Source organism: Callithrix jacchus, chromosome 17 (assembly GCF_049354715.1).
Source record: "Callithrix jacchus isolate 240 chromosome 17, calJac240_pri, whole genome shotgun sequence".
Classification (NCBI taxonomy): Eukaryota; Metazoa; Chordata; class Mammalia; order Primates; family Cebidae; genus Callithrix; species Callithrix jacchus.
The window spans coordinates 44,366,498-44,379,607 of record NC_133518.1 but is presented as its reverse complement, the minus strand read 5'-3'; the positions used below and the strand labels follow the sequence as shown (position 1 = coordinate 44,379,607).

Genomic DNA, 13,110 nt, shown 5'->3' with positions numbered 1-13,110 from the left:
TACGTCTCTGTATTTTCCTCCACTGCTTCAGCCAAATCCTGCATGTGTTGATACATATTTTTTATATCATTGAATTCAATATAGTTTCCTGTTTGTATTATAATTTCTTTTTCAACTCATGGATTATTTAGAAGAAAGGTTTCTTAACTTCCAAGTATATAGGGGAGTTTTATCTTTTGATTATTGATTTTCCCTTAAGTACTAACACTCTTACATCAAAACAGAAACACCCTTCCATTTATCTCTCCTAACCTTGTGGCAGGAATTCCTCATTATGTCAGCTCCGTACACCATCCCTGCTCAGATGGTGTCAATTCTCCATTTCACAGATGAGGCTATTAAGGTTAGAGACTTCACCTGGTGTCAAGAAGCTAGCGTGTGTGAGTTGTTGAAGGGAAGCGAGAGGAACGTGGTCCAGTTAAGCTCGGCTTTTTTCGTTCTAGCACTCGGCTTTTGCCTCCATCTTCTCCACATCGTAGTCACCAGGGATGTGAACAAGTTGGTGTTCGTGTTGGCAGAGAGACAGGAGGCGCCATGTCATTTCTCAGGTGGGCACCAACTTCTCTTGCTCTGCAGGTGTCTCTGCAGTTCTTTTCCTGTGCTCCTTTAAAGGAAGTGTGGTAAGAACACTTCCCATGAGGTCTACCCGCTTAAAAATATTTCATGTGAACAATACAGTATTGTTAACTATAGACACAATGTTGTACAGAAGATCTCTAATGGAAATATTATGCCTCTTAAAGCATCTTCCCATTTCCCCCTCTCCCTGGCTTCTGGCAACCACCATCCCATCCTCTGTATATGTCTTTAGATACTTGATGTAAGTGGAATTATACAGTATTTGTCCCCTGTGGTGGGCTGGTTTCACTTAGCATAATGTCCTTTGAGGTCATTGCTGCCTATGGCAGGGTTTTCTTGGTTTTAAAGGCTGGGTAGGATTCTATAATATGTATATACCACAGTTGTTTCATTCTTTCATCTGCTGATGGATTCTTAGGCTGTTTCCACACCTGCTTTGTGCTCATTTTTACTAATTCAAAGCCTCCCCCAGACTTCCTGGGTGATTTTTGACAAACTCTAGGCCATGCTCATTTCAGTCAGGGGGACAGGAGCGGCCGTGTCATCATCTCTCAGGTGGGAATCAACTTCTCTTGCCCTGTAGGTATCTCTGCAGTTCCTATCTTGTGTTCCTTTATAAAAAGAATTGTGGTAAGAACACTTCACGTGAGGTCTACACTATACCAGCAGAGCTCCTGTAGTTAAAGCAGGAAAGTCTCCTACAGCTTGGTGGGCAGAGCTTGCCTTGGGATCTGAATTTCTTTTCACCTGACTGGCCAACGGATGTCAATGCCGGCCTCCCACACGCCGGCTGGCAGACCGACTTGCCTGCCCAACTTTGTGGTCAATGACTCCCCTTTCACCAGCAGTGTTTTTTTCTAGCATTCAAGTCCCAACTTCTCTCTGAAGTCTTCCCTGACCACCCTGGGTCCCACTGTGCTGCCTGGGAACTCTACAGCAGTGAATGCCTGCATGATTTATTTAGTGCTTAGCCTGTGCAGTGAGAATTATTCTATATATTTTTATAGCTCTCTCTGGCCTCCCCACCTTGACAAAGGACACCATGAAGGGTGAGAACACCGTGAAAATGGAGACCACAGTTTCTGCATCTGTGTAGTCACAGCTTTAGACATTGCCTTGCACGGTGGGATGCTCTGTACACACAACACCCCACCCCAAGGCTGTGCGCTTTGCAGCTGCTGGTTACCTGTCTTCTCTACTATGGCTCCCCAGCATTTAATGCCTGAATTACATTTTCCAGCTCTGAATTTACAAGGACAGCTAGCTCTAAGATGAGTTAAAGTCAAATTCTCTCAACCAAATGGAAAGCATATAGAACTTACGAGAAACGAGCAAAAAAAAAAAAAAAAAGTTATGATTATCTGTAGGTGATGCCTAAGAGAGCCTCACTGTGAGCCCGAAGTTCTCTTTGACATCTATATGTAAATATGGATTCCTAGTCCTAGTTCTCTTCTGGCCCTCTTCTGTCCTAGTCATTCTCGGCCAGTGGCTAACTCTTCCTTTGTTCTATGCCAGGTTGCCCTTTTGTGCTCCTTGTCGGCCCAAAATCAGTTCCAGGCCATAGCAGGCTGATTGGCTTATCACAGGGGTCTCATTTACATCATAGGGTTGTCAGTCTTTCTGTCCAGCATGTGCTCAAAACTCCTTTCTTAAACCAAACTCTCTATATAAGAACACTACTGGTGGTTCTGCTGCTCAGTTATTTGTTTCTGTTGGTACCACACAGATGCCTGCGTATGGGAGAGATGTGGGAGAGAGACTCTTCAGTGAGAAGGGGCTCTGCTGATGCCCTATCAGGAAGGTCTGCCCTGTACACTGGTGAGGCTTGCCTACAAAACCCCATTGTGCCTGCAGTGAAAGAGGTCTTCTCAGTTTCCCTCTCATGTAGAGGGGAGGAAAAAAAAACTTGAAGCCTTATAGTTTGAAAATACCCAAACCTAGAATGCTTTTGCTCACTGCCCACAAAGCTTTTTCCTCTGTTGTCCTTTCAGCCGGTATCAAATGCCCACTTTGCTGTAGCTGCTTGTGTTTGGAATGGCTGGTTTGCTCCCCCACTAGTATTGAACTGTTTGATAATTCATATGTGAACTCTCTTAGAATCCAAACCAGACTTGAGTGTGATTATTAAGGCTTGCAGCTCCTTTTCAAGGGAAGTTGTAAGAACTGGAGAGAAACGTTGCTGGGATTGGTAGAGAAATTCCCCCTGCAAAGGGTCAACTGTGAAGCTGACTTTTGGGTAACACAATGGATGAAGGAAGACACAAGGGGTAGCAGAAGTTACCATATGTACTGGTGGCATTTGGAGGCTCCCTCTAGCCCACTTGAGTTTTATCCTGTGGACCCACAGGACACCCTGCATCCTCTTTTGGATCAACGTCAGGAGAGGCTTTCAGCAGTTCTCCTGTGATCAGTGCTAATCCTTAACCTTTCACTGGTGCTTGACTTACCTCATCAATGGGGGAAAACACTGAAGTACTGAACTAGCTCCTTCTGGTTAATCGATTGAATTGGAAATTAGAACCTGGAGCTGCTTGAAGCATGGCATCTGGTAATTGTGGTTTGGGGGAGATGACAGGTAGAACTGAGCCCTATTTTTGCCAGCATAGTACCAGTGTGTGATATAATATACTACTGAGAGCATTACAGAATTAAAGGTGACCTTTTAATCTAGGATTGCAAACCAACAGCAGCCTGTCTAGGGAGCTCCATGTAATGAGTGTATTGTCTCCCACAGGAGGCCTCAATGACTGATAGGTGAAAAGCTGTGCCACAGCCTGGAATAGTTATGTTCACACACAAAAGAGGGCGGGAGTGACTGTGTGGTGATCTACTGGTGCTGTCTGTGGGGTTAATGGTAAGCTTTCCCACTGCCAGTGGTCTATAAAGGAACAAAGCAAAGGAAAACGGTGCAGGGGAAAATCAATAGTATTCACAGAGACATGGTAATGAATGCAATCGTTTATTTCTGGGATGGCTTTTATTGAACTGGTTATGAACTCGATACCTTTTAAGTTTATGAGTTAGAGAATAAGAATTTAGAATAAAATCAAGTTTCTGCTAGACACAGCAGCCATGTTGGCTTGATCAAAGCTGAAGTTTTCATAGTCTTTGAAAAGGGGAATTGAGAAAAGAATATATAAATGTTTATCCGTAAGGAGGACACCATGGAAATACTGGAGAATAGAGTGTGGTTTTTGATGTCGGGAAGATCTATTTTTGAGTCCTAGTCTTGCCTGTTAGCTGCATGACCATTATCGATTTCTTCACAGGTAAAACAGGATCTCCCTGGCCAGGGTTGTTAGGAGACTCAGATGGCATCCTGTGTATTTATAAAGGCTTCTAACTTGGTGCCTCCTAGGTTTCCTTTTTACCAAACCACGGCTATGGTTTGCTGATGCCACCACCATCTTGGTATTTCATACTGCATGGTAGTCTTCTAGTTCAGTGACCTCCGAGCTGAAGGCCAAGAAAGAGTTGTATGGTGTATGTGACCTTTTCAGTCCATTGATTAACGATAATCACATTAGTATCAGTTCTTAGGAGACAGCGTAAATTTCCAAGAGATACAGAAAATCCTTCCAAAAGATGACAAACTCTGGGAATACCCAAGCAAATGCAGTAGGATGATGTGCCATAGACACTAGATGAGAACACAAGGGTGGATGGGAGTGAGAAGTGAGTTTACGTTTATTTACTTTTTACCCAGAATAAGTTTCAAATTGCTGTTTTTAAAATCCAGAGACAGTTTTGATGAATAATATATTGGTTTTTATGTTTTCGTATTTAAGTCCAGTGCATGTCAGTCTATTGATTATTTGGCAGGGAGGAATTAACATATACCAACTTTGAGGAAGATGTGCTTATATACATTATTTTTATAATTCAGTCATCTGAGGTATTTCATTCACATTTTATCTGTGAGGATATTAAGAACAAAATATGTAATGTAGATTCAAGTTGTACAGCTGGAGTGAGGCCAGAGTTCATGCCTCAGTCTCATGGTCTTCCTGCAGCCCCATGGTGGAGTGAGGATACTGGCACCTGAGAAACCAACACCAAATCTCCTTCTTCTCTGCAGCCCAGTGAGTGTCCTCCTTGAGGCTCTGGCCACAGCTGGGCTTCCCTACATCAAAACATAACAAATTGCATTGTGCTTATCTGTTCACTAGTTTTTATCTTTTTTTTTGAGACAGAGTCTTGCTCTGTCGCCCAGGCTGGAGTACAGTGGTGCCATCTCAGCTCACTGCAACCTCTGACTCCTGGGTTTAAACAATTCTTCTGCCTCAGCCTCCCAAGTAACTAGGACTACAGGCATGCACCGCCATGCCCTGCTAATCTTTATATTTTTAGTAGAGGCAGGGTTTCATCATGTTGATCAGGCTGGTCTTAAACTCCTGACCTCATGATCCACCCACCTCGGAATTACAGGTGTGAGCCACCGTGCTCAGCCCTAGTCTTTATATTTAAAGGAAACTCCAGAATTGTAATAGCTGTATCCTCTTCATCTCTGAACCTCCAGGACTTCAGAAGGAATGACTGGACATAGTTGGTGCCTGGGGAAGGTTTTTTGAATGAATGTTTGAAGATAGCATCTAGGTGTTCAGCTCATAGACCTTTTCTTGGAGTGACTGTGGCCCTCAGTCTCATCTATTCAAGCTCCTGTTTGGGTTCATGCTTATCCCAACCCAATCTTCTTTCCCTGGCCCCTGGGTCTCTTTCATTAAGACTAATGTTCTCCCAGCCCACGAAACTAGCAGTCTCCTAGGATTCTCTGCTTCCCCCTATTATTTTCTACTAGTCTGTCTAAGGTGCTGTTGCTTTTATAGGCTTTCACAGTCCCACCTGCAGTTCAAGCTGCTTGGCTGTATCTGCTCATCAGCATCAATGAGGACTCCAGGAAACCACTGCCCCAAACACCCTCCAATCAGTCCCCCTACTCCTGGGGGCTGGAGCTGTGTTAGCTGACACAGGGTATGCAGCACCCAAGGTTTGCCACAAGGATGGGATGAGTGAGTGCATGGTATGTTACATGGATAAGTACAAGGCTATAAGGGTGTAAACGTCAGTCCCACTCCTGCTTCTTATCAGCTATGGGACACTGCACTGTGAAAAGGCTGTGTGTGGAGGAGTTGTTAAAGTGGAGACAGGGACCAGCTGACCTCTCGATATCCTCCACACCACAGCATGTTCAGCGGTGCCCGTGATGTGACACCGATGCTATGTCTTTGTGGCAAATGGGCCTCCAAAAGAAAGAAAGATGCTGATGTTGATGACAGAATGGAACAAAAGGTGAAGATGTGTGAGCAAGTGAGGGCTCTCTGCAAGAAAACGGATATCCACGGGGGAAAATTTTGTACAATAGTGGAATTTTTCAATTTGGCTTTTCCCCCCTTAGGGCAAATCCCTCACAAATGTCAAGACACTACTAGAAATGAACGATGAAGAAAAGATAAAGAATACAAAAGTATTGACAGTATTGGAAAGTTTAATTTGTTCCTTTGTATTGTAAGATTAATTTTCTTAGTGCCAAGGTTGATGTTTCTCCTCTTTTGCATGTTTGTCATTAGTATTCTGCATGAAAAGTTAGACACTTGAAACGGATAAAGATTACCTGCCAATGCTTTCCCCATGAATCAGACTGAAAATGCAAACTGTGACATGAGGCAGAGACGTTTATTTTATTTAGTAGGGAATCAGGAAAGGAAATTGCTCGGTTTCTGCGCCACAGCCCCAGGCACTGGGAGGTCACACTGGCATATCCCTCTCCCTCCTCCCACCCCACCCTCACCTCCAGAGTCCTCCCTTTCCTGCTTACTTCTCTCCTTCCCCTTTCCTTCCCCAAGCTGTGCCTGCTATCATACCAACCCTTCTACACTCCCCAAAGCCTCTCTCTAGAGCAAGGGTTAGAGCCTCACTCCTTCCAATTTTTAGCATCACTCTACTCTGGAGACCAGAGAGAGCTTGGGGTTCCATTTTCCAGCTCTGTAACTCAATAGCTGTTTGACCTTCTGCAAGTTGCTAAGTTCCTCTGGATCTAGCCTGCTTATTTATCATTATTTATATACAAAACTCAGCTATAACTACCTATTGGCTGATTCATTTAACTAACTTGTTCATGCCTCACCACCCTTCACCTACCTAGAGTTAATATCAAGCAGGGCATTTCTCTCCAGCCTTCTGAAGACAACAAACCTATTAGGGGTGCTAAAACCCCTTCAATGGAGCAGTTGGAGTGGACCAAGTACAGCTTCTGACTCCCAGGAGGTGGATGCCCTGTGGGAGGCAGGACTGCTGTCCTAACATTGTTCTGTCCTTTAGGGCAGGAGAATTTTGAGGAATGTAATCCTTTTTGCTTCACTCTGCAGTCTTTGTCCTGAAGTTATTTAACTACTAGAAGTCCTCTTGGGGCTGGTGTTCTTTCCCTTCTTTCCTATTCCTTGAATACAGAGGGCTGTGTGCTGCATCTAGAGACCTGGCAGGGGAATGATGGGAATGTGCATTGCCTTTTGGCTTTATCTATTAAGAAATTGTGGGATGGGCCATCTCTTTAGACTTTACATTGCAGGGGATGGGCCAATGAGGCTGGCAAATTTATCTTTTAAATAAACATGTCTCCAGTATGCCTCGTTTCTGGGATCAGAATGAGTTAAGTCCACCCTGGATTTTAAGAGCCTCCCCACTGTGGCCCCTGTTGACTTCTACAAGCCTCTGATTACAGTCTGATGCTCCCACACATACCCCTCCAAGCTGAGGAGTTGCCTCCTAGTGCCTTTCATCCCTCACTTGTATTGCTGCTTTCAAGCCTTGCTCTGTCATCCCTTTTCTGATTGGCCTTGCCACTCTTCTTGCCACAATGTCCAATCTTTTCGCTTAATCCATGAAGCTCCCCAAGATCCACCACAGTTTCCTATGGGACTGTGTTAGGTTCTGGAGATATGAGGAAGAATTGGACATGGTCCCTCACTCTAGTGAACTGACACTTCAGGCTGTATCTTTTATATATTCTCCATCTTTGTCAAGACCTGTACTTGCTACTAAGGCATCCAGGAGCATGCACAAAATGTGTATACCTTCTAGTTGGATGCAGCCATGGACAGCAGCATCATTTCAACCCCAGGGCCTTTATACATGCTATTTCCTCTGATTAAAAATCTATCTTATCCCTTCAATTATTAAACTGTACAAGGTCTTATCTGAAAAGTTACTTTCTTGTGGAAGCCTTTTGATTACATGACACTGTAAGGCTCTTTTTTTTTTTTCTTTTCTTATAAGCACTCGTGGCTTCTTGTATTTTTGTTTTTCCTTGAAGCAGTTTGCTCTTGTTACCCAGGCTGGAGTTCAATGGCGCAATTTCGGCTCATCACAATCTCTGCCTCCCAGGTTCAAGTGATTCTCCTGCTTCTTATAATCTCAGTTGGGATTATAGATATGTGCCACCACGCCTGGCTAATTCTTTGTATTTTTAGTAGAGACGAGGTTTCTCCATGTTGGTCAGGCTGGTCTCGAGCTTCTGAACTCAGGTGATCCACCAGCCTTGGCCTCCCAAAGTTCTGGGATTACAGGCATGAGCCACCATGCCTGACTGACTTCTTGTATTCTTCTGTTATAGAATTTGCTACGGTTTTTGCTGATCTGCTTGTATGATGTCAATATTTGATGTCTTACTCTCAAGATTATAAGCTCTATTATCTAATTTTTTCACCAATCTGTGCCGAGTGCCTGACACAGTGGCAAGTCTACTATGTTGCTATCTGATTAATTGTATTAAATAAATGACTGATGATTTGATAGCCCACATTTTATAATGGTAGCAGAGGGATGAATTTTCAAAATAAACATCCAAAAAGCTGAAAAAAACCTAAATGGTTGGCTAGTTGGATGAATGGATGACTGAATTATTGGATAGTTGGATGAATTAATAGTTATTAAAGTCTATCAGTAGAATAAATAGAATTAATGGACCTGAATTAACAGGTCTTCCTGAGCAGCAGCTTCTGGCCATTGTGAGCCATCCAGAGATTTAGCATATGTCTTTCTTTTCCTCTCCAACCTCTAGCTCTTGTTTTGCCCCACCAATCTTCTATTACCCCTGGGTCCCACATTATTACATGTCTGCACATCCAGAGGCAGAACCTGTTGCCTGTGTTACATGGTACAATATGAGTCACAATACAGTGATTTCCTATTCACTGGCTTTTATCCTACCGCAGCAAAACTACACAGTTCTGGAGGTAGCACAGCTCATGGGACATCTGTGGGCAGGACACTGCCAAGGAAATACAAAGGGCTGAGAATATTAGCATCCATGTGTCTTTAGGTCACTATTTTTTTCAAGGTTTTTTTTTTTTCATTGTTTCATTTTTTTTTAATTGTGCTGTAGATTCTGGGGTACATGTGCAGATCATGCAAGATTGTTGCATAGGTACATTCATGGCAAGGTGGTTTGGTGCCTCCATCCCCCCATCATCTATACCTGACATCTCTCCCCACCCTCTCTGTCCCTCCTCTGGCCCCCCCCCAATGGTCTCCAGTGTGTGATACTCCCCTCTCTGTGTCCACGTGTTCTGATTGTTCAACACCTGCCTATGAGTGAGAACTTGCAGTGTTTTTTGTGTCAGTTTGCTGAGAATGATGGTTTCCAGGTTCATCCAAGTCCCTACAAAGGACACAAACTCATCATTTTTATGGCTGCATAGTATTCCATGGTGTATATATGCCACATTTTCTTTGTCCAGTCTATCATTGATGGGCATTTGGGTTGATTCCAGGTCTTTGCTATTGTAAACAGTGCCACGATGAACATAAGTGTGCATGTGTCTTTATAATAGAATGATTTATAATCCTTTGGATATATATCCAGTAATGGGATTGCTGAGTCAAATGGAATTTCTATTTCTATATCCTTGAGGAATCACCACACTGTCTTCCACAATGGTTGAATTAATTTACACTCCCACCAGCAGTGTAAAAGTGTTCCTATTTCTCCACATCTTCTCCAGCATCTGTCGTCTCCAGATTTCTTAGTGATTGCCATTCTAACTGGTGTGAGATGGTATCTCAATGTAGTTTTGATTTGCAATTCTCTAATTACCAGTGAGGATGAGCATTTTTTTCATATGTCTGTTGGCTTCATATTTGTCTTCTTTTGAAAAGTGTCTGTTCATATCCTTCACCCACTTTAGGATGGGTTTGTTTTCTTGTAAATTTGTTTTAGTTCTTTGTAGATTCTGGATATTAGCCCTTTGTCAGATGGGTAGATTGTGAAAATTTTTTCCCATTCTGTTGGTTGCCAGTTCACTCTAATGATTGTTTCTTTTGCTGTACAGAAGCTTTGAAGTTTAATTAGATCCTGTTTGTCTATTTTGGCTTTTGTTGCCATTGCTTTTGGTGTTTCAGTCATGACATCCTTGCCTATGCCTATGTCCTGGATGGTTTTGCCTAGGTTTTCTTCTAGGGTTTTTATGGTGTTAGGTCTTATGTTTACATCTTTAATCCATCTGGAGTTAATTTTAGTGTAAGGTGTCAGGAAGGGGTCCAGTTTCTGCTTTCTACACATTGCTAGCCAATTTGCCCAACACCATTTATTCAACAGGGGATCCTTTCCCCATTGCTTGTTTTTGTCATGCTTATCAAAAGTTAGATGGTTGTAGATGTGTAGTGTTGCTTCTGAGGCTTCTGTTCTGTTCCATTGGTCTACGTCTCTGTTTTGGTACCAGTACCATGCTGTTTTGATTACTCTTGCCTTGTATAATTTGAAGTCCTGCAGCATGATGCCTCCAGCTTTGTTCTTTTTGCTTAGGATTGTCTTGGCTATGTGGGCTCTCTTTTGGTTCCATATGAAGTTTAAAGTGTTTTTTTCCAGTTCTATGAAGAAGGTCATTGGTAGTTTGATGGAGATAGTGTTGAATCTATAAATTACTTTGGGCAATATGGCCATTTTCACGATAACGATTCTTCCTAACCATGAGCATGGAATGTTTTTCCATCTGTTTGTGTCCTCTCTTACTTCCTTGAGCAGTGGTTTGTAGTTCTCCTTGCAGAGGTCCTTTGTATTCCTAGGTATTTTAGTCTCCTTCTAGCAATTGAGAATGGCTGTTTGCTCTTGATTTGGCTCTGTTTGTGTGAATGGCAGTTCATTCTTGATTTGGCTCTCTGTTTGTTATTGGTGTATAGGAATGCTTGTGATTTCTCCACATTGATTTTTGCATACTGAGACTTTGCTGAAATTGCCTATCAGTTTCAGGAGATTTTGGACTGAGACGATGGGGTCTTCTAAATATACAATCATGTCATCTGCAAATAGAGACAATTTGACTTCCTCCTTTCTGAATGGAATACCCTTTTTATTTATTTTTCTTGCCTGGTTGCTCTGGCTAGAACTTCCAATACTATATTGAATAGGAGTGGTGAGAGAGGACATCCTTGTCTAGTGCCAGATTTCAAAGGGAATGCTTACAGTTTTTCCTCGTTTAGTATGATATTGGCAGTGAGTTTGTTATAAATGGCTTTCATTATTTTGTGATACGTTCCATTGACACCTAGTTTATTGGGGGTTTTTAGCATAAAGGGCTGTTGAATTTTGTCAAAGGCCTTCTCTGCATCTGTTGAGGTAATCATGTGGTTTTTGTCTTTGGTTCTGTTTATGTGGTGAATTACGTTTATAGACTTGCTATGTTGAACCAGCCTTGCATCTCCAGGATGAAGCCTACTTGATCATGATGGATAAGCTTTCTGATGTGCTGTTGCAATCAGTTTGCCAGTATTTTATTGAAGATTTTGGCATCTGTTCATAATGGATATTGGCCTGAAGTTTTTTGTTGTTGTTGTTGAGTCTCTGCCGGGTTTTGGTAATAGGATGATGTTGGTCTCGTAAAATAAGTTGGGGAGGATTCCCTCTTTTTGTATTGTTTGGAATAGTTTCAGAAAGAATAGTACCAGCCCCTCTTTGTGTGTCTAGAAGAATTTGGCTGTGAACCCATCTGGACCTAAACTTTTTTTGGTTTGTAAGCTATTAATTGCTGCCTCAACTTCAGCCCTTGTTATATGTCTGTTCAAGATTTCAACCTCACCACAGCAAAACTACACAGTTCTGCAGGTAGCATGGCTCATGGGACATCTGTGGGCAGGACACTGCCAAGGAAATGCAAATGAGTGAGGATATTAGCATCCATGTGTCTTTAGGTCAGCGTTTTTTTCAATTTTTTTCATTATTTCTTTTTTTAAAAACAGTAAATTTTGATCATCTGCCTTCATTCAGTAAGCATCAAAAGTTGGAGTCTCGATACTTCCATTTTTGATGTAACACATAAACTGAAGATCAGTAGGAGATATTCTTTGTTTCCTTTAAAAAGCTTTACCAAAGAAAAGTAATAGATTCTCTTAATCTGGGAATGTAGACTTTTCGTGTATATAACCCCAGAGTAATAGGAGTTCACATCCCGATGAATCAGCATGTTGGTGTTCTCCTTTCCTTTCTTGTTTCAAATGGGATGCATGTGCATCTCCCATGTGCCCTCCTGAGAGGCACCATCACATACTTGCAGCATCACTACCCTGTACTGGTGGCCAAAGGCAGAGAGGTACAGATATGGGTCCAGGATTCAGGATTAAATAAACATAGCCCCCTCCTATAGTCCAAGTAAGTGAATTAAGTACTGGGCAGGGAATGGAAACATAAGGTCCTTGTTCAGCAATGAACTTAACCATCGTCTGTGTGGTTTCACTAAGGTTAGGAATAAGAGTGTGCATAGATATGTGTGCATTCAAATGTGTGATAGTTGGCTGACAAAGTCTAATTTCCTTCGGCAGTCTGCTGAAGTCAACCAGAAACCAAGTCTACAGACAACTGCAACAGAATGTGCTGCTGTTTTATGGTTATTTTACCAAATTGCCAGGTTTAAGGAAACAATATCTGAGGGTTCTATAACATACTTCGTGGTGCAAGATACACTGATACAGGATACAACCTATTGCTGAACTTGAGCAAATTTTGAAATCACAAATTCTAAGGGCTTCAGGGAAGCCTAAAGGCATTCCTCCCAGCAGATACTTGAATCTCCTTTCCAGCATCTGCAACAAGCACTTTCTACTCCTGCTTACCGACTTTCTAGCAACTGTCCTCCTGAGGAAGTCGACTTGCCTTTTGAATTGGGACTCAACCAACCTGTGTCTGAGTGTGTGTGAACTGAATGTGTGTGTATACACATAAGCATGTATGTGAGTGTAAATGGGGTGCATACGCAGCATGCACAATCCATGAGTTTGTTTATAGTGTGTGTATGGCTGAATCTTCCACCGTTTACCTCTCCAGCTTTTTCAAGGAGAAATAAAACTTTTCTAGGATTGTCAGATATTTTTGATTCTTGTAGCCTCTCTCCACCAGTACAGTTAATTGAGGGTTGATTTTTTTTTGCAGATGTTATGCATTATTCATCCAGGGTCTCTGTGGACACCTCATTTCCTGCCTTAGAAAAGAAATCAACAAACACATGGATGTCATTGCTGTTGCATTGCTGCACTGGAAGAAAGACG

The 13,110-nt window shown here is 42.4% G+C and overlaps 1 protein-coding gene across 3 annotated transcripts in view; it reads left to right on the top strand.

The window, feature by feature from the left end:
• CLSTN2 (calsyntenin 2) overlaps positions 1-13,110 on the top strand; it is a 669,035-nt gene that overhangs the window by 142,127 nt on the left and 513,798 nt on the right. For 2 of the 3 annotated variants that reach the window (XM_078354097.1, XM_078354096.1), the window contains exon 5: positions 1-13,110. This exon is cut by the window's left edge and continues 30,183 nt beyond it. The exons of the other annotated variant lie outside the window; for it this stretch is intronic. In XM_078354097.1, coding sequence (XP_078210223.1) covers positions 13,068-13,110 — 43 coding nt within the window. In that variant the 5' untranslated portion in view covers positions 1-13,067. 3 annotated transcript variants of the gene reach the window in all.